The 22,229-nt window shown below is 53.1% G+C and overlaps 1 protein-coding gene and 1 pseudogene across 1 annotated transcript; both read left to right on the forward strand.

The window, feature by feature from the left end:
• LOC128849707 (olfactory receptor 14A16-like) overlaps positions 1–22,229 on the forward strand; it is a 94,431-nt pseudogene that overhangs the window by 3,230 nt on the left and 68,972 nt on the right.
• LOC128849708 (olfactory receptor 14A16-like) lies at positions 8,277–11,191 on the forward strand. Its single transcript, XM_054052198.1, has 2 exons — positions 8,277–9,057; positions 10,995–11,191. Exons 1-2 carry the CDS (start codon positions 8,277–8,279, stop codon positions 11,132–11,134), a joined length of 921 nt encoding a protein of 306 aa, XP_053908173.1. The 3' UTR covers positions 11,135–11,191.

Here is a 22,229-nt window from a genome sequence, read left to right on the forward strand (position 1 = left end):
GTTCTCAGCTCCTCCTTACATGGCCTCGGTGAAGCAGTGGGCTGCTGTGAGGACCCACTGTGTGCCGATGAGGGACCCTCCACAGATGTGCCCCGTGCCTGCTTCCCAGGGGCTCTGGATGCTGACGATCCAGGGCCAGGCCCCCGCCTGGGCATCTCTGCCCCCGACGACACGGGACATGCCAGAGCCATCATAATCCAAGGGCCGGAGTCCGCAGGTCCTGTGGAAACCAGAAACTGATGAGTGCCCTGCTGGAGGCATCACTGCTGCTCGGGCTGAAGCTCAGCCGCCTTCCCTCCCGACAGGGCGGCACGGAGCACACGGCCAGGGAACCCCGTGGGGCAGGCGGGCGGGCGTCCACCCCTGTCTCTGCTTTAGCCCCACAGAGGAGCCGTGCCAGCAGCCAGGGCGCTGGCAAGCAATGGTTCCTCCCCCACGGGGTCGGGGATGTTGTGGCACCTGAGTGACACCTGAGGGAGTGTGGGCACGGAGGGGGACGATTAGCAAGATGATTAGTAAGTCCCGCCCCATTTCACACTATGGGCAGGAAGTCCCACCCCTCACTTCATGCCAGACAACAAGTGCCACTCCCATTACACACATCTGATGCACAAAGCCCCTTCCCTGCTTTGCATCTGAGCAGGAAGTTGCAGCCCCATTTCACAGAATCATAGAATCATAGAATCATAGAACATTCAGTGCTGGAAGGGACCTTCAAGATCATCCAGTTCCAACCCCCTGCCATGGGCAGGGACACCTCCCACTGGATCAGGCTGCCCGAGGCCCATCCAAAGTGCCCTTCAACACCTCCAGGGATGGGGCAGCCGCAGCTTCCCTGGGCAACCTGTGCCAGTGTCTCACCACTCTCATGGGGAAGAAATTCTTCCTAATGTCTAGTCTAAATCTGCCTGTCTCCTGATTTACACTGTTTCATTACTGATTTACACCGTTTCATTACTGATTTACACCGTTTCCATCCAACTCCAGCTCCTCCTGCCTGTGCCCCTGGCTGAGGGCATTGCTGCCCAGTGGGGCTGAAGCCCTGCAGCTGTGGCACCAGGCAAGCTCATCCCTGCCAGAAGGAAACCTGGGACCAAGTGTCCAAGACCCCAGTGTGTGCAAAGGCTTTGCTTAGAGCAGAGACACCGCTGGGACAGGAGAGAGCTGAATGTCTTTCTAATCCCAGGTCTAAAGACGCAGGATCAAAGGCCTAAATTCACTCAACGCAATACACCTTCCCAGCTTGGAGAAATGAGATCATTCATTGTCACCTCCCTGATGTCCTGTCTAAAGATAGGACAAGAAAAGTGTTTTCTCCTGCTCAGCTATTTTTCTCCCAGGAGCAATGACACTGCAGGACAGAAGTGTCTCTGCCCGTCTGAGGGAGGGAACATCAGGGATGGCTTCAGGCTGTTTCTCAGCAGGTTCCTCTGGAGCACCAGGGGGTGTCTCTGCCTCTGTTTTTGTGTCTTTAGAGTCCCCCCAGATCTCCACTCCAGCCCTCCCAATACCCCTTGGCAAGCCCCCAGGAACCCTCAAACCCATCCCAGCTCACCCAAATCCTCAGGGGCCCCAAAAGCCCCACCCCAGCTCCCCCAAACCCTTATGACCTCAAAAGCCCCACTTCAGCCCCCCAAAGCTCCCAGGGACCCCAAAACCCACCCAAACCCTCAGGGGATCACAAAAGCCCCACGTCAGTCCCCCTCAAAGCTCCCAGGGACCCCAAAACCTTACCAAACCCTCAAGAGACCCCAAAACCCACTCCAGACCCCCAGCACCCCTCACACCCTCAGGAGACCTGAAAAGTCCCACCCCAGCTCCCCCAAAATCCACCCCAAAGCTTCAGGGGACCCCAAAAGCTCCACCCAAACAATCTCAAAGGCCCTGGGGACCCCAAAACCCACCCAAACTCTTGGGGTGGATTTTGGGGTTCGGAGGTGGATTTAGGGGTGCGGGAGTATATTTGGGTGTTTGTGATTAGGGTTTGGGGTGGATTTTTGGGTGCAAGGGGTGGATTTCAGGGTTCAGGGTCAGCTTTCAGAATTCAGGAGGAGATTTTGGGGTGCAGGAGAGGATTTGGGTCCAAGAAAGCTGGATTAGAGGTCAGAAGGCGTGGATTTTGGAGTGAAAAGAGAGAGTTTTGGGTTGCAGGAAGTGGATTTGGGATTCAAATTTTTGGATTCAGGGTTAGTTTTGGGGTTCAGGGAGTGGATTTGGGGGTTCAAGACTGAGGTTTGGGGGATTTTGAGGTTCAGGGTGGATTTTGGGGTGCAGGGAGTGGATTTGGGGGTTCAGGGTAGGCTTTTGGGGTTCAGGAGGAGGTTTTGGGGTGCAGGAGAGAATTTGGGGCCACAAAAGTTGGATTTGATGTCAGAAGGTGTGGATTTTGAAGTGAAAAGAGGGGAATTTTGCTGTGCAGGAGGTGGATTTGAGGTTCACGTTTTCAGATTCAGGGTTTGTTTTGGGGGTTCGGGGGGATTTTGGTGTTCAGGACTGAGCCCTGGGAAGGATTTTGAGGTTTAGGTTTTATTTTGGGGTGCAGGGAGTGGATTTGGGGGTTCAGGGTTAGGTTTTGGGAAACTCAGAGTTGGCTTTTGGGGTTCAGGGTCGGGTTTTTAGGCTCAGGAGGAGATTTTGGGGTGCAGGAGAGGATTTGGGGCCAGAAAAGTTGGATTTGATGTCAGAAGGAGTGGATTTTGGAGTGAAAAGAAAGGATTTTGGGGTGCAGAGGGTGGATTTGGCATTCAGGTTTTCGGATTCAGGGTTGGGTTTTGGGGTTCAAGGACAAGTTTTGGGGTTTGGCATGATTTGGGGGTTTGTGGGGGTGGGTGTGCAGGGAGTGGATTTTGGCATTTTTTTGGTGCAGGTGGGTTGGGGTACAGGGGGTTCTAGTGGTGCAGGGAGTGGATTTCAGGGTGCAGGGGATTTGGGGGTGCAGTGGGGGTTGGGGGTGCAGGAGGGGTTGGAGGTGCAAGGGGGTGGATATTGGGGTGGGTTTTGGGGTGCAGAAAGGGTTTGAGGGTGTAGGCAGGTGTTGGGATGCAGGTGGGTTTTGGGGTGCAGGAGGGTTTGGTAGTGTGGGTTTTGAGAGTGCAGGTTTTGGGGTGCAGGGAGTGGATTTTGGGGTGTGTTTCAGGGTGCAGGGGGGTTTGGTGGTTCAGGGGATAGGTTTAGGGGCTCAGGGTGCAGGTTTGGGGGTGCAGGGGTGAATTTTGGGGTGTGTTTTGGAGTGCAGGGGTAGGTTTCAGGGTGCAGGTGGGGATTTGGTGGTGTAGGCAAGTTTCGGGGTGCAGGGGGGTTTAAAGGTTCAAAGGTGCAGTGGGGGTTGGGGGTTTGGGGTGCGGGGGGGTCCCTGACCCACGACAGTGTGGGGGCTGTGGCCGGCGGTGCCGAAGGCGCAGAGCACGGGGGCCTCACCGGGGAGGGCGAAGGTGGCGAGTGACCATTGAGACTCCACATAGGGGCCCAGCACCGACCCATGGGGGGCTTTAGGCTGGAAACAGAATTCAAACACCATGACTTGGGTCTGGTCAAAGGAAATGCTGAAAGAAAAGGAGGTGAAGGAACACAAGGCCTCCAGGTTCCTGCAGAAGATAGAAGGCCTCCAAGAAAGGAAGAGAACAGTTATCAACAAGCATTGCCTTTAGGTCATTTCCTGTTGATGGCTCTGCTCCCCCTTTCAGTCAGTGCAGCCCTAAAACCTCACCTGCTTTTCCTTCCTCTCTTCCCAAAGCCTGACCTGACCTGTCTGTGCCTGGAGAGCCGCACCCCTACAGCTCAGATCGAGCTGGGGATGAAACTCCGTTCTGGCTTCAATGGTCTCCTGGGCCGTAGGCTGAGGGGTGGGTGGAGGCCCCGGGAGATGCTGGTGAGGGCCAGGAAGGGCCATGGATGCTCTGAGCTGTGCAGTGGGGCGGTCCAGAGGAGATTAGGAAGGAAACTGCACCCACATTAGAGCAGGGTCAGAGACTGAAACAGCGTAAATCAGAACTGAAGTGGCATAAATCAGGAGAGGGGCAGTTTTAGACATTAGGGTGAATTTCTTCCCCATGAGGGTGGTGAGACACTGGCACAGGTTGCCCAGGGAAGCTGTGGCTGCCCCATCCCTGGAGGTGTTGAAGGCTTTTTGAGCTTCAAAGACTCATTTTAAGGCCCAGAGCATCATTTTTAATGAACAAAGTCTGATTTTTTTATGTCTGCAGCCTCAGTTTGGGAGACAAAAGCCTCTAAAAGGGTTCAAAAGCTCATTTTTAGCCCTCAAATCCTCCTTTTCAGGAAACAGAGGCCCATTTTTGAATTAAGGACACAAATGTGAGGGCTCCAATAGTCATTTTCAGCCCCTCAAGTCCCAATTTATGGTGCAATGCCTTCCGATTCACTCCTACAGCTTCATCTTAGGGCAGAAAACCTGATGTCAGGGCTCAGAGCCTCAGTTTCAGTTTCAAAGCACCATTTGTAGACCCAAACCCTTCTTTTGAGGTTCCAGACTCTCACGTAAAGGATCCAAACCCCTCTTTCACAGCTCAAAGCCTCCACTGGAACACCCAAAGCTCTGCATTCGGGACCAGAGCTTCATTTCTGGGGGCCACAGAGGAACCAAGAGGTTCCCCTTCCTCGCAGGGTCCAAAGACTCACTTGTAGCACCGCACCCATCCCTTTAGTGGCCAAAGTCTCATGTTTTGGGCTGAAATCCTCAGTTCTAGGGTTCCAACCTGTCTTTTAGGACCCATAGAATATTAGGACCTGACTTGTGCAATAACAACACCTAACTCAGAGTTATGTGCAGGCATGCGGCGGTGCATGGGGTGCAAGCGGGATTTCTCCTTCTCACTTGCACACCAGGCATCAAAGCCGGCACATATTTATTGTACTATGTTATACATATGCATTGCATGAGTATACATAGTCATGACTTTTCTGAGAAGTGGGTTGGGTTAGTAAGTTTAGTTATGGGAACTCATTATCATAAATCTCCTCTTAGCACTTGTGCGTTCTCTTGTGGTAGTGGTCGATGAGGGTCTTTGGGGAGGAAGGCTCGCAGTCTTCTTCACAGTGAACTTTTCAACTTTCCTTCTTGCGCACGCTCTTAGACTCTTTGGGCCCCTCTTCAAGGCCGCATCTGCTCCTCGCTGGTTCTTCTTCCTCTTATCATCGCACTAGTCCTTGTTATCTGGCTTCATTAGAGACAGTCACATTGTTTCCAATTCTTTCTAACTGCAGCCTTGTTAAAATTCCTTATGGAAGCGTAAGTATCCAGGCGCAGCCTAGCTACAAGTAATTATTCAAGCTAATCCCATATTTTAGTTCTAAAATCACAGACACTTTACGTAGTATTCAAACCTATAATAAGTTAGTGACTTATAACAAATAATCTCTTCCTTCAGTTCCCCCACAAACCACCTCGATCCCAGCCTTTCCCTGCCTTTGCTCCTTTCCCAGACATCCCATGGCAGGTCATGCACGGTCCCCAAATGCGCTTTCTGACTTCCCATCATGAGTCTCAGACCGCTGAGGCAGGAACCCCATTCTCAGTTCCTGAGGTCATCCTGGGAGGTTCTTCCGCTGACCCACTTGGTGAATCTCTCACACAGACACACTGGAACTTTATTTGAATTAATATTTTACCTTTTGGGGGTTGAATTCTTCCTCTGAAAAGACAGCAATTCATGTCTTAGAAGCAGCAATTCTTTAATTTTATGGGATCGTTAAGGACCAGCTCAGATTAAAATGCCTGCGTGGTGTCTGTAGGTGTTTGCAGCCCTGTGGAGAAGGGGCTGGGGAGACTAGAATCAAGGGATGACAGAATGGTTTGAGCTGGAAGGGACCTAAAAGATCATTCCAATCCAATCCTCCCTTGGCACAGACAGGGACATCTTTCAGTGGTTGATGTTGCTCCAAGTTCCTGATATTGGACACTTCCAGAGGTGGGGCATCCACAACTTCTCTGGGCAACCCATTCCAGTCTCCTGCCACCCTCATTGTAAAATCTTTCTTCCTTGTATCCAATCTAAATCTCCCCTCTTCCAGTTTAAAGCCATTTCCCCTTGTCCTGCCACTACAGGCCTTGGAAAAACGTCCCACTCCCTCTTTCTTGGGCTGTGACCACTACGATTTCACCTCCAAACACTGTGGAGAGTGCCCAGAGGTCTTCTGAGATGAGGTTTGGACTCCTCAAGCACAGGACCAGTGGGCCCTGTGCTCAGCAGCGTGGAGACTGCACACACTCGAGGAGTTACCCGAGAGGGCTTCAAGGGTGGTTTTGGAGATGGTGGAGATTTTCTTCACAGTGGAAAATGGTATGAGAAAAAAATAATGCCACAAAGCGTTGCAGGGGAGGTCCACACTGGACACAAGGAGAAAGTGGTGCCACACGTCACCCAGAAGGAGTCTGAATAAGCCCAAGGTTTTGTGTCTCAAGAAGAGCCAGGGAGGACAGAGAGATATCAGCAAAGGAAGGTGGCAGCAAGGTGGGGCAGCCGGGGAGATGACTGCAGCTTCAAGGGCAGGAGGCACAGGAGATGCAATGCCATGGAACACCCTGTGGTGGAGAGGACAGAGGGATGGGGAAAAGGTGAAAGCTCCCTACCAGAGCAGCCTTTTCATGACTTTGGTGATGGCTGCTGTCTCTGCCACTGATACCTATGAGGAGACAACCAGTCCTTCTGGCCCTGGGACCCAATTGCCTCCTTGTCCAAACATAGGAGCCTGGGAGCTGTTGTATCATAGTCCAGTCCCTCGCATTGCCCATCTCCACATCCCAGGAAGAGCCCTGAGGGATGAGTGAGGGACAGCATCTCCTTTCCAGGGGCTGAGAGTCAGGCTTTAGCCCTTCAGTTAATGGGATCAGAGCCGGGACCTTTGGATTAATGAAACACATCCAGGCTGACTCAGCAGCAGAACCACCTTTACCTTGTTTTTCGCAGCCATTCATCAGTGCCACCAGGTTTCTGCTCTAACTGGGCCCTGGAGATGGTTTCCCATCAGTGACCTCCGTGGGACCTATTAACAGCAGAAGAAACTTTGGAGTTTGAATCTGACTTCTTGAGCAGTTTCTTCAGCTTCCTCTAAGGTGCTGAGGTTCATGGACTCAGCGTCAAACACACAGGAGGGGTCATTAAAATGCCCTGGGCTGCTCCTCTGCTGCTGAGCTGGGCTGAGCTCCTGGGACAGAGGGAGCTCCTGGCAAGTGGGCAGTGGTACAAAGAGCCAGCTCTGCCCAGGAGCCGCTCTTCTGCAAAGCCCAGCAGGGCTGAGGGCACTCCCGGGGTTTCTCAGAGAGATGAAAAAGGAAGAGAGAGAGCTCGACCGTGGTCAGGGTTGGGAGGATGACTGAGAGCTGACTGGAGGAGAAATCTTCACAGTCCTGGACACGGTAAGTCTGGGCACAGGACAATGCAGGTGCGGTTCCTGGTGGCATCTCCTAAAGCTGGCACAGCCTGCAGCTCATGGGGTCTGTGAGGAGGGGGCTCATGGGCAGAGCCCTGCTCTTAATGACACATTCAGCCCGCACGGACCCGAACGGCAGCCAGGGAGATGGGTGAAGGTCCTGAGAGGTAGGGGAGAGACAATCTGTTTTTGGGTGCTCTTAGAGGGGTACAGAATGGAAAGAGCTTTTCTCAGAGCAGCCCCGACATCTGAGTGTGATGTCTTCCTTTGACAGCAACACATGAACAACAGGATCAGGTGTCCCACAACTGCTCCATCACCCAGTTCAACCTCCTGGCATTCGCAGACACCCAGGAGCTACAGTTCTTGCAATTCTGTCTCTTCCTGGGCATCTACCATATACTGTGCAGGAAGGGACAGTCTGTTTTCCTGCCAGGACCCATGAGATTCACTTGGAGTGCATCAGAAAAGCCAGGAGTTTCTGCATCAAACCATCCAGAGCTGTGTTGGGGCAACCAGAACAGAAGGCACAAACCAAAATCCCCTCAGCTCTGCTCTGCAGTCGGGTGACTGAGGAGGGACAGTGCTGGAAGGCTCTTTGATATCGGGGGGTGGAATCATTCTGAGCTCACCCTGTGTTCCATTCCCATGTTGATGTATGGCAGGAACAACTCCTGCAGAGCCCACATCACAGCCTTCTGTTTCCTGAGGTAACCTCAGTGAGGAGCAAACAGAGCTTATGAAAGGGACCTGCCAAAATTCCTCCTTCTGGGAAGAGGTAGTTTAGGTGCAGTTCTATGAGAAATAACTCTGCTTTTGGTCAGAAAAGTGTCCTCTAGATTGTCTCTGGTTTTTTCCCTCTGACAGTGCCCCATGGCTGAAGGCAGCAGATGTCCAACAGCAGCTCCATCACCCAGTTCCTCCTCCTGGCATTCGCAGACACACGGGAGCTGCAGCTCTTGCACTTCTGGCTCTTCCTGGGCATCTACCTGGCTGCCCTCCTGGGCAACGGCCTCATCATCGCCACCATCATCTGTAACCACCACCTCCACACCCCCATGTACTTCTTCCTCCTCAACCTCTCCCTCCTCGACCTGGGCTCCATCTCCACCACTGTCCCCAAATCCATGGCCAATTCCCTCTGGGACACCAAGGCCATTTCCTATGCAGGATGTGTTGCACAATTCTTCCTCTTTGTCCTTCTCATTTCAGCAGAGTATTCTCTTCTCACCATCATGTCCTACGACCGCTACGTTGCCATCTGCAAACCCCTGCACTACGGGACCCTCCTGGGCAGCAGAGCTTGTGTCCACATGGCAGCAGCTGCCTGGGGCGCTGGGTTTCTCAATGCTCTGCTGCACACGGCCAATACATTTTCCCTGCCCCTCTGCCAGGGCAATGCTGTGCACCAGTTCTTCTGTGAAATCCCCCAGATCCTCAAGCTCTCCTGCTCACACTCCTACCTCAGGGAAGCCGGGCTTATTGTGTTAAGTGCTTGTTTAGTGTTTGGCTGTTTTGTTTTCATTGTGGTGTCCTATGTGCAGATCTTCAGGGCTGTGTTGAGGATCCCCTCTGAGCAGGGACGGCACAAAGCCTTTTCCACGTGCCTCCCTCACCTGGCCGTGGTCTTCCTGTTTGTCAGCACCGGCACTTTTGCTGACCTGAAGCCCCCTTCAATCTCCCCATCCATGGACCCAATGGTGTCATTTGTCTACACCGTGGTTCCTCCAGCAGTGAACCCCCTCATCTACAGCTGGAGGAACCAGCAGCTCAAGGATGCAGTGTGGAAAGTGATAACTGGATGTTTCTCTGAAGCAATGACCTGCTGAACTTCTGCTTCACAGCACTTATAACATGACTGGTTGCAGCCCACACTGCCTTCCTTTATTGGTGGTGGTGTTGCTTTTCTTGAAGTCTTTGCTTTCATGGCCCTTTTAAATTCACTCTCTGCTTTCCCTTTGTAACCAATAACTGAGTAAACAGCAACCCATGCTCTCTTCATTTGTAAGAAAAGGTCCATTCAGCACCTACTTTCTTCCATACACCCTTCCTCCAAGGCCTTTCTGGAGCTGCAGGGACAGTTCCTGTGTTCATGGCTGGAGGGGAAAAGAGTCCCGGCACAGCAGCACTGCCAGGCACCAGCGCTGGGTCTCCCAGAGCTGTTCTCTCTCCACTTCCACACTCTCCTCCTCATCCCTTGCCTTGCTGCAAGGCCTGAGGGCTCTGAGCTTGGTCACAGCCGTGCTGCGTGGCAGTGCTGTGCCCGCAGGCAGGGACAGGCAGTGGGCACTGGTGGGACAGAGCTGCCTCCACAACAGCCTTTCCATGAAGAGAGGGGATCTCCTCAGGGCGGTGCCTGAAGGCTCCGGGCTTCTAAAGATTTTCTCAAGAACATAGTCCTAGAAAGATGCCCAGATGGAAACACCAGTGTTCAGATAAATGGTCGTGTGTGCGGGGTTGGGTCAGGCTATGGTTTCCTTTTCCAGTGAGACCTCCTGAGAGGGACTTGAAGGACCAGCAGAGCAGGGTCTGGTCTGTGCCCATGTGCACTGGAGCCCACGCAGAATCTGCCCCAGGGCGATCACCCTGGAGTAGCCCCTCACAACCACCATTCCCAGCACTGCCCTCTCACCCCAGCTTGCAGAGGTTCTTTGTTTCTCCATGCAAGGACACTCAATGCGCAGGTCAGAGCCTGTGGTCATGCTGTACAGGTGAGATGTGAACATCCATATCAGGTGTGTGAGGTGAGATGAACCCAAGGGAAATCACTTCCCTTGACCTGCTGGCCATGCTTCTTTTGATGCAGCCCAGGACACAGTTGGCTTTCTGGGCTGCGAGCGCACATTGCTGGATCATGTCGAGCTTTTCCTTGACCAGCACCCCGAAGTCATTCTCTGCAGGTCTGCTCTCAATCCCACCATCTCTCATTGTGTACAGAAAATGGGGATTGCCTCGACCCAGGTGCAGGAGCTTACACTTGGCCTGGTTGAACCTCATCAGGTTGTCACAGAGCCCCACTTCTCCAGCCTGTCCAGGTCCCTCTGGATGACATCCCGTCCTTCCGGTGTGGCAACAACACCCCTCAGCTTGGTGTCATGCACAAACTTGCTGAGGGTGCGCTCAATCTCACTGTCAATATCATGGAGAAAGATATTGAAGAGCACCGGTCCCAGTACGGACCTCTGAGGGACACCACTCGTCACGGATCTCCGAGCCATTGACCACTACTCTTTGAATACAACCATCCAACCAGTTTCTTATCCACTGTACTGTCCACTCATCAAATCCATATCTCTCCAGTTTAGAGAGTAGGATGTTGTTGGGGACTGTGTCAAAGGCTTTACAGGAGTCCAGATAGATCACATCTGTTGGTTTACCCATGTCCACTGCTGCGGTTACCCCATCCTACAAAGCCACTAAGTTGGTCATACAGGATTTGCCCCTGGTGAAGCCATGCTGGCTGCCGTTAATCACCCCCCTGTCCTCCACCTGCTTTAGCATAGTTTCTAGGAGGATCTGTTCCATTATCTTCCCAGGTGCAGATCTGAGGCTGACAGGTTGGTAGTTCTCAGGGTCATCTTTTCTACCCTTTCTAAAAATGGGCACAACATTCCCCTTCTTCCAGTCACCAGGGACTTCTCCTGACTGCCATGGCTTTTCAGCTATCATGGAGAGTGGCTTGGCAACCACATCTGCCAATTCCCTCAGGACTCTGGGATGCATCTCATCACGTCCCATAGACTTATAGATGTTCAGGTTCCTCGGGGGGTCACGAACCTGATCCTCCTCTACTGTGGGAGAGGGTTTACCCCCTTGGTCACCATCTTGTTGTCCCATGACCCAGGAGGGGTGGGAAGAGTGGTTATAGGTGAAGACTGAGGCAAAAGCTTTGTTACGTACCTCAGTCTTCTCCTCATCTGTTGATACGAGGTCACCATTCCCAAGCCTCAGTGGGGGATTTTCTCTTTGACCTTTCTCTTCTGATTGATGGACCTGGAGAAGCCCTTCTTGTTGGGCTTCACTTCCCTTGCCAAGTTCAGCTCCAGCTGCTGCCTTGGCCTTCCTGACTTCATCCCTACACAACCGGGCAGCGTCTCTATCCACATCCCAGGTTCCCTGTCCCTCCTTGCCCTGCCTGGGCAGTTCCCTCTTGGTCCTGTTTGAGGAGCAGGTCTGGACCCCTCTAAAGACCCTCAGAACACATTTAAGGGTGCTCAGGACTCTGCTATAGACCCCCAGGAGCCCTATAGATCCTTACAGAACCCTTCTCGGAATCTCTTAGGCCCCTCCAGGGAACACCAGGACCCTTTTAAGGACACCCAGAATTCTTCTAAGACCCCTCAGGACCCTCTATAGCACCCCAGAACCCCAGTTAGTCACCAACAGGATCTCTCTAGGACCACCAGGACACCTCCAAAGCCCCCAGGTCCCCTCTAGCATCCCCAGGATACATTTAGGGATCCCCAGGACCCCTATAGGGGCTCAGGGCTCTTCCTGGGACCATGGGATGTGGGGTGGGCAAAGCCAAGTGAAGGACACCAAGGGCACAACAGCTCCCAACTTCCCCATGGGATTGCAAGGAGGCAATGAGACCCCAGTGCCATGAGGACAATGTGTCTTCTCATAGGCCTCAGTGGCAGAGACCACTGCTCTAGCCGAGGGGACAAAGATTTGGGTTCTCTTGGTGCCTTCCAGCCTGCCCAGCACCCTTTGCCATCTCCACCACAGGCTGTCCTACACGGTCCTATACCCTCCTCTTTTTCCGTGCCAGCTGTAGACACTCATCTCGCTTCCCCATCTCGCTCTGACTCCTGCATTCCTGCACCTTCACTGCTGTGTCTCCACCCTCACTGTCTGTTCTGTGAAACACAAAGCCTTGGGTTGATCCAGGCTCCCTTGGAGTGACCTCTTGCACCACAGCACTACCCTTCCGGGGACTTTTCTTTCTCCTGACAGCCACTCTCCACCTTCCAACTTAGATTTTATTGGGTTTTTTTCCACTTTCTCTTCCTTTCCCCCTGCCAAGGAAATCTCAGACACTGCCCTTAGAGCAGGGAACCCAACCCGTTTGCCTTCTTGGGGTTTTTCACCTGACCAGAGAGAAGGAACCTCACCATGTTCTTCTAAACCACACGACTGCTGCTGCCCTTTCAGCTTCTCCAACACACACAACCATGTGCTGCTGCCCTCCCGTCCTGTCCTCAGGCAGAATGGACATGAAAACCCGTATCCAAGCCCTCTCCCGAGAAGGGCCTGTGGGTACTTGGGCAGAGGTCCTTTCCAGCCATGTTCCCTGCTGCGGGCCTGTCACCTCCAGAGACAGAACTGACCTCATCGTCCCCTCCACTGCCAGACTGATTCCTTCTGGTTTCAGAGACACAATAGACCTCATAACCTCACATCCATCCATCACAACCTTATGGCCCAGGACCTGAAGAGATAAAAGCGGGCTGGTTTTACCCAATTTATCAAATACATTTCCTACTAACGATGTGAGTGGAGTAACATTCTTCACAGGAACTGCTGTGCTTATGTTGACATACCTCTTCTCCAACATACACACCCATGTGCTGCTGCTAGTGCCGTCCCGTCCTCAGGTGGAATGGACATGACCAACCATGCCAACCAACCTCTTCTACCTCTTTCTTTTTTGTCTCCTTCCTACTTTGTCTTTTCTGTCCTCAGAAATCTCTTCAAGGAGAAGATTAATTGAGCGATAGAGTAAGTCAGGTTGGAAGAGAGCACTGAACATCCTCATATTGCTCTCCTGCTCAAGGCAGGCTGAACCAGATGAGGTTGTTCAAGACCCTCACCCAACTTTGCCATCATCCACAAAGGAGCTGAAAGTGCTCTCCATCACATCATACAGGGGGATAATAAAGGCATTCAGCAGTGTTGGCCCAAGTGCTGTCACTGAGGAATGCCACCGGGAACTGGGTGCATGAAGGAATTGGTACCACTGGTGACATTTGGATTGGTCATTCAGCCAACTTCCTACTCAGTGTACACTTCTCCAACCCAGACAGCCCCACCCTGGCTATGAGGACAGCACATCTAAGGTCTTGCCAAATTCCATGTACACCATGTGCCCTTCTTTCCCTGCCCACTTTGGTTCAACAAACCCTTTCTTGTCCTTCAACTACTGAACACAGCTGCAGGACATGTCCCTTCCACGGGACAGAAGAATTCTGACCAGCCTGTAGTTCTCCTAATTGTTCCTGTCCATTCCAGAAGATGGGTTTGATATCTGCTTCTCTAAGGACCACAGAACCTCCCTGGTTGCTCTGGCACATTTCAGAGCACAATGCAGAATCACGGACCAAGGTGACGTGGCAGACAGGAACGCCAGCACTGGGCCTGTCCAAGGCAGCTGAGATGGATCTCCCTGGGCCAGTGGGGTTTGTTCCTGGACTCACACACAGAAATGTCAGGGTTCTGTCAGGAGTCCACATCTGAGCTGGCCTCGTGCACCCCTAATGCTCCCTCTGATAAGGTCTTTCCCTTTCACACACAGAGGCACTCCAGGAGTCACAGTGTCTCTCTGGCTCTCTGTTGCCACTCCCACAGGATCAGAGGACACCTCAGCCCTGCTGTGTCAAGAGGAATGGACAGACGGACATTGGTTTAAGAAAGAACATCCCAGTGCTGCGTTCAGATGGTTTCCCGTGGGATTACACTCCCAATGTAAAGTGACCTCTGGGCACTGTCTGACAAATGGAACTTCAAGGAATGCCAAGGAACAGCTCTTTGTTTTCCCTTGGGTTCATCTCACCTAAAATTAGCCACCTCAGCCCCCACAAACTCTTATGACCCCAAAAGCCCTATTTCAGCCCCCCAAAGATCCCAGGGACCCCAAAACCCACCCAAACCTTCAGGGGATCCCAAAAGTCCCACTTCAGTGCCCCCCAAAGCTCCCAGGGACCCCAAAAACTTATCAAACCCTCAGGAGACCCCAAAACCCACCCCAGCACCCACAGCACTCCTCACACCCTCAGGAGACCCCAAAAGTCCCAACCTGGCTCCCCCAAATCCACCCCAAAGCTTCAGGAGACCCCAAAAGCTCCAGCCCAGCACCTCAAAGGCCCTGGGGACCCCCAAACCCACCCAAACCCTCGGGGGTGGATTTGGGTGTTTGGGGTGGATTTAGGGCTGCAGAAGTGGATTTGGGTGCTTGGAATTGGGGTTTGGGGTGGATTTTGGGGTGCAAGGGGTGGATTTTGGAGTTCAGGGTTGTGGTTTGGGGGTTCAGGGTCAGCTTTCAGAATTCAGGAGGAGATTTCGGGGTGCAGGAGAGGATTTGGGCCCACAAAAGCTGGATTAGAGGTCAGAAGGAGTGGACTTTGGAGTGAAAAGAGAGGATTTTGGGGTGCAGGAGGTGGATTTGGGGTTTGAAGTTTTAGATTCAGGGTTGGTTTTGGGGTTCATGAGTGGATTTGGGGGTTCAAGACTGAGGTTTGGGGGACTTTGAGGTTCAGGGTGGATTTTGGGGTGTAGGAGTGGATTTGGGGGTTCAGGATTAGGGTTTGGGGGGGTTCAGGGTTGGGTTTTGGTGTTCAGGAGGAGGTTTTGGAGTGCAGGAGAGGATTTGGGGCCACAAAAGTTGGATTTGATGTCATAAGGAGTGGATTTTGGAGTGAATAGAGGGGATTTTTAAGGTGCAGGAGGTGGATTTGGAGTTCAGGTTTTTAGATTTAGGGTTCGTTTTAGGGGTTTGGGGGATTTTGGGGTTCAGGACTGGGCCTTGGGAAGGATTTTGAGGTTTAGGTTTTATGTTGGGGTGGAGGGAGTGGATTTGGGGGTTCAGGGTCAGGGTTTTGGGGGACTCAGGGTTGGGTTTTGGGGTTCACGGTCAGGTTTGGGGATTCAGGAGGAGATTTTGGGGCGCAGGAGAGGATTTGGGGCCACAAAAGTTGGATGTGAGGTCAGAAGGTGCGGATTTTGGAGTGAAAAGATGGGATTTGGGGGTGCAGAGGGTGGATTTGGGGTTCAGGTTTTCAGATTTAGGGTTTTTTTTAGGTTCAGGGACGAGTTTGGGGATTTGATGGGATTTTGGGTGTTACGTCGGCGTGGGGGTGCAGGGCGTGGATTGTGGTGTGGGTTTCAGGGTGCAGGTGGGTTTGGGGGTGCAGGGCGATCTGGGGGTGGATTTCAGGGTAGATTTCAGGGTGCAGGGGGGGTTGGAGGTGCAGTGGGGGTTTGAGTTGCAAGGGGGTGGATATTGGGGTGGGTTTTGGGGTGCAGAAAGTGTTTGGGGGTGCAGGCAGGTTTTGGGATGCAGGAGGGTTTGGGAGCGTGGGTTTTGGGAGTGTGGGTTTTGGGGTGTAGGGGGTGGATTTTGGCGTGTGTTTCAGGGTGCGGGGGGGTTTGGTGGTTCAGGGGATAGGTTTAGGGGCACAGGGAGACAGGTTTTGGGGTGCGGGGGAGGATTTTGGGGTGTGTTTCAGAGTGCGGGGTTAGGGTTAAGGATGCAGGTGGGGATCTGTGGGTGCAGGCAGATTTCGGGGTGCAAGGGGTGGATTTTGGGGTTTAGGGTTGGGGTTTGGGGGTTCAGGGTCAGGTTTTAGGGTTCAGGGTCAGCTTTCAGAATTCAGGAGGAGATTTTGGGGTGCAGGAGAGGATTTGGGTCCACAAAAGCTGGATTAGAGGTCAGAAGGAGTGGATTTTGGAGTGAAAAGAGAGGATTTTGGGGTGCAGGAGGTGGATTTGGGGGTTCAAGACTGGGGTTTGGGGGGATTTGGAGGTTCAGGGTGGATGTTGGGGTGCAGGGAGTGGATTTGAAAGTTCAGGGTTGTGGTTTGGGGGGTTCAGGGTCGAGTTTTGGGGTTCAGGAGGAGATTTCAGGATGCAGGAGAGGATTTGGGGGCACAAAAGCTGGATTTGGAGTCAGAAGGTGTGGATTTTAGAGTGAAAAGAGGGGATTTTTGCGGCGCAGGAGGTGGATTTGGGGTTCAGGTTTTCGGATTCAGGGTTTGTTTTGGGGGTTCGGGGGGCTTTTGGAGTTCAGGCCTGGCGCCCCGATGGCGCAGAACTACAGCTCCCGGCGTGCCGCGCGGCGCCCCCGCCCGCTCCCTCCCCGCGCGCCCTCCCGCGGGGGCCCATGGCAGCTGCGGGCCGAGCCCGGGGGCGCCGCCTGCCGGCCGTGTGCACCGCGCTCCGGCCCCGCTGCCCGGCTCCCTCCGCGGGAGGCGGCGCCCGCGCTGTTGGCGAACGCGGCGGGGCGAGGAGAGCGCGGGCGGCGCCTCTGCCGGGGAGCGGAGCCGGCGGCCCGGCCCGGGACCGGAGCAGGGGGCGGCCCCTCCTCCTGCCGAGCCGGCCGGAAGCGCCGCTGCCCGCACCGGACATGGCGGCCGCGGCGCCGGAAGCCTTCCCGCCGCTCCCGTGATGCCCCGCGGCGGCGCCCGTTCGAGCGGCGGCGCCCGCCCCGCGCCGAGCAGGAGGCGGCTTCTCCCCGGCCCTGGATGGCCGCGGCGGGGCGAAGCAGAAGCGAGCCGGGGGCGGCGTGTCCTCCGGGGCGGGTGCCGTTCCCGGGCGCCGTGTGCCGGGAGAGCGGCTGCCGCTTCGCCCGCCACCTCCTCAAGCTCGTCCTGGAGCGGCGGCAGCAGCTCCCGCTGCCCTACGAGCGGCTCGGCTGTTTCTGCCGCCGGGTGAGCGGCCGGGAGGGAGCCCCGGGGGCCGTTCTGCCCCGGCCGCGCGTGTCTGAGCGCGGCAGCCGCTCCTCGAGCCGAGCGCTCGCTGGGGCCGCGTCCTTCGGTGCCCCCGCGGCGGCGTTTGGGAACGGAGCTCCGGGTGAAGGGCCGGGAGGCCTCAGCCGCTTCCTGGGGGTCTCTCGTTGTCCCCCTTCCTGCTCAACGCCCGTCACTGGTTCGTTACTCAAACGGCTCCAAGAAGGAAGCGGTGTGAAGTGGCTTTGGAGTGGCGGCTGATCTTTAAGAGATGGGGCTGCTAATTCCTGTGGGAATTGATCAGTGGTGCGATTCCGATTCACCCCGAGGAGCAACAGAGCGGCCTTTTCTGTGTTCCTCTTGGGTCTCCTGATTCTATCTGTGGCTGAGGATGTCTCTTTAAAAGGAGCCCTTTGACTGCACCTTGACTTCCAGGGCTATGATGGGCCGTGCTCTCTGCAGAGTGCGTTGGGACTGATGGATCCTGATGAGATGTACTCCTTCCTGCTGTGTGCTTACTGAATTGGCAAATCCTGGAGACAGTCTTCTCTCTCCTGGCTGTTTCTCTGCTAACAAGTACTATGTTAGCTGATTGTTTGGGGCTCTAGATAGTGTGTGTGAGTACACTTGGCCTTTGCCACCAAGGCAGTCACTGTTCTTTGTCTATCCTGCTTCTGTAACAAGAAGTTACATATCTCAACCGGTACCCATTCTCTCTGCCTGTATCTCACCCCATCTCCATTCTCTCTGCCCTTATCTCACCCCATATCCATTATTTTTGCCTCTATCTCAACCTGTATCCATTCTCTCTGCCTGTATCTCACCATGTCCCCATTCTCTCTGCCATAGCTCAACCCGTCCCCACTGTCTCTGGCTGTATCTCACTCCATCCCCATACTCTCTGCTCGTATCTAACCCACTTCGATCTCTCAGCCTTTATCTCACCCTGTATCCAATCTTTTTGCCTGTATCTGAACCCGTCCCCATTCTCTCTGCCTGTATCTCACCCTGTATGCAATCTCTCCACCTGTATCTCACCCTGGCCCTGTCTTCTCTGCCCATATCTCAACCCGTCCTTGTTCTCTCTGCTCGTATCTCAACCCGTGCTCTTTCTCTCTGTCCATATCTCACCCCGTCTCTATTCTCTCTGCCTAACCCTAACCCTAATCCTAACCCTAACCCTAATGACTCTAATCCTAACCCTAACAATGACCCTAACCCTAATGACCATAACCCTTAAGCATTTTGTCTGAAAATCATTGCCCTTATGTGTGCTTTGTGGTGCCAGCCTCTCTTGCTCTTTGTCTCACATTGACATTTTTTCCTGATATCCAGCCTGAACCTCCCCTGGCGGACCTTCAGGCCATTCCCCCTTGTCCTGTCCTCCGTCACTTGGGAGAAGAGCCCAGCTCCCTCCTCTCCACAACCTCCTTTCAGGCAGTTGTAGAGAGTAATAAGATCTCCCCTCAGCCTCCTCTTCTCCAGGCTAAACAACCCCAGCTCTCTCAGCCGCTCCTCGTAAGACTTGTTCTCCAGCTCCTTCGTCAGCTTCATTGCTCTTCTCTGGACACGCTCCAGAGCCTCAACATCCTTCTTGTGGTGAGGGGTCCAGAACTGAACACAGTACTCAAGGTGCGGTCTCACCACTGCTGAGTACAGAGGGAGAATCACCTCCCTGGACCTGCTGGTGACCCCATTTCTGATACCAGCCAAGATGCCATTGGCCTTCTTGGCCACCTGGGTGCACTGCTGGTTCATGTTCAGTCGCTGTCAACCATTACCCCCAGGTCCTTCTCCTCCATGCAGCTGTTCAGATCCCTTTGCAGAGCCTCCCTACCCTCCAGCAGATCCACACTTCCACCCAGCTTAGTGTCATCTGCAAACTTGCTGAGGGTGCACTCAATGCCTTCATCCAGGTCATTGATAAAGACATTGAACAGGGCTGGACCCAGTACCGAGCCCTGGGGAACCCCACTTGTGACTGCCTCCAGCTGGAGTTAACTCCATTGACCACCACTCTCTGGGCCATCCAAACAGTTTTCAACCCAGGAGAGTGTGCGCCTGTCCAGGCCAGAGGCTGACAGTTTCTGAAGCAGAATGCTGTGAGAAACTGTGTCAAAGGCTTTACTGAAGTCCAAGAAGACTCCATCCACAGCCTTTCCCCCATTCAGTAGTTGAGTCACTTTGTCATAGAAGGCGATCAGGTCAGTTTGGCAAGATCTGCCTTTTGTGAACCCATGTTGACTGGGCCTGATCACCCGGTTCTCTTGCATGTGCTTCATGATAGCACTCAAGATCACCTGTTCCATGACTTTCCCCGGCACTCAGGTCAGACTGACAGGCCTGGAGTTCCCCGGATCCTCCCTGCAACTCTTCTTGTAGATGGGCACAACATCAGCCAGCCTCCAGTCCAGTGGAACTTCCCCAGTCAGCCAGGACCGCTGGAAGATGGTGGAAAGGGGTTTGGAAAGGACATCCACCAGCTCCTTCAATACTCTTGGGTGGATCCCATCCGGCCCCGTAGACTTGTGGGTGTCTAGCTGGGCAAGCAAGTCTCTAACCGCCTCCTCTTGGATGACGGGAGCCTCATTCTGCCCCTCTAACTCTTGGATTTGTAAACAGAAGGAACAACTTTCTTTGCTATTAAAGACTGAGGCGAAGAAGGCATTAAGTACCTCAGCCTTGTCCTTATCCCCTGTCACTGTTATTCCTTCTGCATCCAATAGAGACTGGATATTCTCCCTCATCCTCCTCTTCCTGTTAATGTATTTGTAGAAAGACTTTTTGTTGTCTTTCACAGACTTAGCGAGTTTTATTTCTAGTTGGGCCTTGGCCCTCCTGATTTTTTCCCTGCACGATCTCACTTCGTCCCTGTAGTCCACCCAAGATGCCTGTCCTTTCCTCCAAAGCACATAGAGCTTCTTCTTATTATTGACACCTCTTGAGATCTCCCTGCTCCACCAAGCTGGCTTTTCCCCCCGCCGGCTCCTTTTCCGGAACACAGGGATGGCTTGCTCTTGAGCTGCTAGGATTTCATTTTTCAAGAGCGCCCAACCCTCGTGGGCTCCCTTGCCCTGAAGGACTGTTTCCCACGGGACTTTGCTAATCAACCTTCTGAACAGGCCAAAGTCTGCCCTCTGGAAGTTTAATGTGACTGTTTTGCTAACCCCCTTCTTAATCCCACCTAGAACTGAAAACCCTATCATCTCATGATCGCTTAATCCCAGGCGTCCTCCAACCGTCAAATCCCCAACAAGACCTTCTCTATTCACAAACAGCAGGTCTAGGAAGGCACCCTCCCTTGTTGGTTCACTAACCAGTTGTGCAAGGAAGTTGTCTTCGATGCACTCCAGGAACCTCCTAGACTGTTTCCTTTCTGCTGTACTGTACTCCCAGCAGACATCCGGAAAGTTAAAGTCTCCCACAAGGACAAGAGGCAGAGATTTAGAGACTGTCCCCAGCTGTTTATAGAAGAGCTCATCAGCAGCTTCTTCTTGGCTGGGTGGTCTGTAACAGACTCCTATCACAAAGTCCCCTTTCTTGTGGGCTCCTCTGATTTTAACCCATAGGCACTCGATCCCGTCCTCACCGTAATCCAGTTCAAGAGTATCAAAGCACTCTTTGACATAAAGGGCTACCCCCCCTCCTTTCCTACCCTTCCTGTCCCGCCTGAAGAGTTTATATCCCAGCATAGCTGTAGTCCAGTTATGTGAGTCATCCCACCACGTTTCTGTGATGGCAATGACATCATAGTCACCTTGCCCTACAACAGCTTCCAGCTCATCCTTCTTATTGCCCATGCTGCGTGCATTGGTGTAAATGCACTTCAGCTGGGCTGATGAACCTTCAGCCCTCGTAAAGGGAAGAGAGTTTATTCTCGATTGACTGGTCCTTGGAATAACTAATTCCACAGACCCAGTTTCATCCTTACTGTCCCCACTTGTACTCGCCCTCACTTGCCCTGTTATGGTGTACTGGTGGTCCTCTCCAGCACACCATTTCTCAGCCACCGGTTTCCCACTTCCAGGCTCATTCCCCACTAGCCTGGTCTCCTCCCCTTCCCCCTTCACATCTAGTTTAAAGCTCTATTTAAGAGCCTAACTAGATTTTTAGAGATAACTTTAGTCCCCCTTGGAGACAAGTATGACCCATCCCTAGTAAGAAAACCTGGGGGTGGGTGGGTCACCCCATGATCAAAGAAGCCAAAGCCTCTCTCCTCACCCCAGGCTCGGAGCCAGGCATTAATCATCTGTATGTCCCTGACCTCCTGTTCCATATTCCTTAGTACTGGGATAGAACTAAACACCACTTGTGCTCCAGAGCCCTCCATCATCCTCCCTAAAGCCCTGAAGTCTCTTTTGATGGCTTTCAGCTTTCTGCGCTGTAAGTCATCATTACCTATTTGAAATACTAACAGGGGATAGTAATCCGTTTCCTTCACCAAGGAAGGGAGTTTTCTATTGATATCCCTCACTGATGCCCCCGGCAAGCAGCAAACCTCCCTGTGGAGCGGGTCTGGTCTGCAGATGGGACCCTCCACTCCTTTAAGAAGGGAATCCCCTAAGACGATCACTCTCCTCTTTTTTTTGACAGAGGATGTTTTTCGGGCCCTCCGAGGATGCTGGAGCCTAGGGAATGTCTAAGAATAGTCAGGTCATAAAAAGTTCATAGAAGTTTTGGTTCATAGAAGGGCTGGGATAGAGAAGGCTCGAATCATCGAAGGGTCTGATCATATAAGAGAGGGGTCGCAGATGAGTCTGTTTATAGAGGAGTAATATCAGAATTCAGTCATACAGGTTGATAGAAGACTCAGGTCATAGAAAGGCCATAAAATATTTGGGTCTCGGAAGAGTCAAGCATGAAAGCTGAGTCAGGAAAAGGAAAGCTCGTTTCATAGAAAGGTCGTAGAAGAGCCAGTTCATGAAAATGTTGAGACATATAAAGGTCGGTCATAGAATGGTTGTAGAACAGATTATTCAGTCACAGAGGAGCCGGGTCACGGAAGATTCGGGTCACAGAAAAGTCAGAGAAGAGACAGAGAAGGGTAGACTGGTAGAAGGCTTGGGTCTCAGAAAACCCAAGTGTCATGAAAGTGTCGAGTCATAGAAGGCTCCTTGAAGAGTTGGGACATAGAATGGTCAAGTCTGTAAATGATAGGTTACAGAGGTGTCAGTTCATAGG

This window comes from Cuculus canorus, chromosome 32 (genome assembly GCF_017976375.1).
Source record: "Cuculus canorus isolate bCucCan1 chromosome 32, bCucCan1.pri, whole genome shotgun sequence".
Taxonomy (NCBI): Eukaryota; Metazoa; Chordata; class Aves; order Cuculiformes; family Cuculidae; genus Cuculus; species Cuculus canorus.

Excerpts from the sequence above, each read along its gene's own strand:
- LOC128849708 (XM_054052198.1), top strand. The coding sequence starts at position 8,277 with ATGTCCAACAGCAGCTCCATCACCCAGTTCCTCCTCCTGGCATTCGCA. Across the intron at positions 9,058-10,994 it reads TTTTGCTGACCTGAAGCCCC|CATTCCCCTTCTTCCAGTCA; the intron begins CTTCAATCTCCC and ends AAATGGGCACAA.